Raw genomic sequence first — 3028 nt, 5'->3', positions numbered from 1 at the left:
CATGTAACAAGAGATTAAAAAGCCCGACGAAACTAGGATGAATACCAAAAGTACTACACCAAAATTAGCTGTTAAAGTGAATACGTCACCGTAAATAGTAAAAGTAAAAAAATTAGGTCCACTTTTTCACCAAATGTAAGTGATTCTGTTCAATTTTTATGGTTAAATTGCTGCATTATCCTTCCTATTTTGCGATTCCGTTCGATATGAACAAATACTCGTCACTCATACATAGCCCATAGCAAGAATTTAACACCATATAAAATTCGTGTCGTAGTCAATTTAAACGTTTTCGCTTGGATATTTACGTACTTACACGTGTTCTGATGGCGTTTTTCGTTTCTACATAGTCCGGACAAGGAGGCAAGGAGAGATGCGCGAATTGAGAGCATCATAGATCACCTAAGACACAGCAAACAGATGAGGCTAAGTGAACTGAAGCCAGACGGAGGTGAAACCCTACCGCACATAGACCGTCTAACAGCGGGTGAGTAGGGATGCGACACACGTATATACATATTGAGTCATATATATGTGGTTATTAGGCGCTAGAATAAGGGAGAGAGAGAGAGAGAGAGAGAGAGAGAGAGAGAGAGAGAGGAGAGAGAGAGAGAAGAAAAGAGAGAGGAGGGAGAGAGAGAGAGAGAGAGAGAGAGAGAGAGAGAGAGAGAGAGAGAAGAGAGAAAAAAATTCGCGCGCTCTGCGTTTGTCGCGAAAATCTACGCAATCACGGAAACGTTGGTGCGAATTAGGCAAGCGCATGAATGGCGCCGTGGTAACGTGGCTGGCCCCACTAACCTGTACCTTCTCCCCGATCTGACGACGGCGCGCGTCTTACTATATGGTGCGTGTGAGTGTGTGTGTTGTGTTGGGGGGGGGGGGTATGTGGTATGTGTACTGTGTGTGTGGGTGTCTGTGATGTGTGTGTGTTGTGTGTGTGGTGTGTGTGTGTGTGTCTGGGGAGAGGGGGTATCGTGGTATGTGGTCTGTCTGTGTGTGTGTGGGTGCGTGTGTGTGTGGGGGGTGCTGTGGTGGTGAGGGGGGGGTGTAAGCGCGCGTGCGTGTGTGTGTGTGTGTGCATATAGTGTGCGATTTACGTGTATGTATTCTTTGCATGTTTCACAGAAGGCGTTGCTCGTGAGGTGCTGTGTGGCATATGTTGTGATATGTGCCGCCCAATTTTTACGCTCGTATGTTTGCTTCATTGTTTCCAGAAGGGCGTTGCCTCGTGGATGTGTTGGTGCCATATGTTCGTGCATATTGCATTTACGTGTCTGTATTCTTCATTGTTTCACAGAGGCGTTGCTTATCGTGCAGCGCGTGTGTGTGCTATATGTCGTGCATATGTGCATTTACGTGTATGTATTTCTTCATTGTTTCACAGAAGGACGTTGCTCGTGAGTGTGATGTGGCATATTGTTGCGTGCAATGTGCATTTTACTGTATGTTTTCTTCATTAGGCTCACTGAGGGGTGTGTCAATGACTTAAACATCATGGCAGTATGGTAGTTATGTTACGACAGGTACCTGAGCTCGTTAGCAAACTCGTCTTGCGCGCAAACGTCACCTCATCTTTGTGTCCAACCGACACGGCAAAAAAAACGAAAGCGTTTTATGCCCGCTCATCGGGAGAAAGCTTCTCGGTATTGATTACTTACACACACAGCGCATCACACACCACACACGCATGCACACCACACGCATGCAACACAGCACACACCAATCACACACATCCACAACACACAGCGGCACACACACACACACACACCACACACACACAACAGAAACCACTCACACAGTCGATCATGCCTAAGGCGGACATGGCCTCTATCTTTGTCAGCGGAAATAAGGCCAGCTTCTGGCTTCCATTGGGTACCATCCAATGATTAAGCGACTCTGCGGTAAATAATTACCAGTTAGATTATTCTATATCGAAGATAAAAGAGAACGAAAGAGAGGTGCGAGATAGGAAGAGAGAGAGGGTAGAGAGAGATAGAGATGGAGAGAGTGGAGATAGCAAGAGGAGGTGAGGGAGAGGAGAGAGAGAGACGAGGAGAGAGGAGAGAGGAGAAAGAATAGACGACGAGGAGCGAGAGAAGATAGAGTGAGAGCGCTGCAAGCCGGAATCCACGCCTCTACGCTCCCTCCTCTCCCTCTCTCCTTCTCGCCGCTCTCCTATCGCCATCCGCCTCCCCACTCCTCCTCGTCTCCCTCCTTCGCCCCTCTCTCCCATCTCCTCACCCTCCCCCTCGCCCGCAATGCCACTCGCCTAACGAAAGTGAGCGTTGTGCACTCGCGGTGAACTATGCTAGCTGGCCTGGATCCGCAGACTTCACTATTTCACTACGGCCCCGACTATTGTCCGTTTTCGGTTCACCGAGCACAGGCATCTCGACCTAGAAAATCCCCGCGACAGCGCCACCTCGCGGCCGAATAGCCGCGCATGCGCAGTTGGTGGTTGCGCGCGCAGGGGGGAGGGGGTGGAGTGTCACTAGGGCAATCTTCACGCTACATTACTCCCCCCTCCTTCTCTCTCTCTCTCCTTTCTCCTGCCTCTCATGTGGGGCCCCTCCCCGCCCGCAGTCTGCCTTGCAGACAATGATACCTTCACACGCGCGTGTGTAACGCTGAAGCGTGTCCTGCCGCTTTAAACCGTCGCAAGTGTTTAGCTCGCGTCCAATTCAAGACTCATCGTCCTCATCGTGTCTGTTCAATCGTCGCCGGAGTCGCAAGACCATCTATTTGATGCGTGGGTTGATGTGCTATAACATGGCCGACGTCGCCAGCATCGTCTATATCTCCGTGTAACGTGTATATATTGGAAGCAGGGTAATTGATTATCATCGTATCTCACGGCTGTCGTCTGGCAAGCTGACGCACTGCACCGGAACTCTGTGCTACGTCGTGTCGTTACGCGCATATCATCTGCCGACGCACAGAACGTATAGCGACCGCATGCGTTGCCGCGTGCGTGCGTGCGCGCCGTTGCGTTGTCGTGCGTGCGTGCGTGCGTGCGTGCGTGAGCCCG

The 3028-nt window shown here is 50.4% G+C and overlaps 1 protein-coding gene across 3 annotated transcripts in view; it reads left to right on the top strand.

The window, feature by feature from the left end:
* The first annotated feature begins 356 nt into the window (after positions 1-356).
* Positions 357-3028, top strand: part of LOC106815553 (probable tumor suppressor protein MN1) — a 21070-nt gene continuing 18398 nt past the window's right edge. The window contains exon 1 of one of the 3 annotated variants that reach the window (XM_014820021.1): positions 357-487. In XM_014820021.1, the coding sequence (XP_014675507.1) occupies positions 421-487 (67 nt within the window). In that variant the 5' untranslated portion in view covers positions 357-420. Of the gene's footprint in view, positions 488-2687; positions 2830-3028 lie in introns of those variants that run through there. The other 2 variants (XM_014820023.1, XM_014820022.1) reach the window with 2 other exon arrangements.

Source organism: Priapulus caudatus, unplaced genomic scaffold (assembly GCF_000485595.1).
Source record: "Priapulus caudatus unplaced genomic scaffold, Priapulus_caudatus-5.0.1 Scaffold1145, whole genome shotgun sequence".
NCBI classification, from domain to species: Eukaryota; Metazoa; Priapulida; class Priapulimorpha; order Priapulimorphida; family Priapulidae; genus Priapulus; species Priapulus caudatus.
The sequence above is the reverse complement of the archived record's forward strand: the minus strand, read 5'-3'. Positions and strand labels throughout refer to the sequence as shown.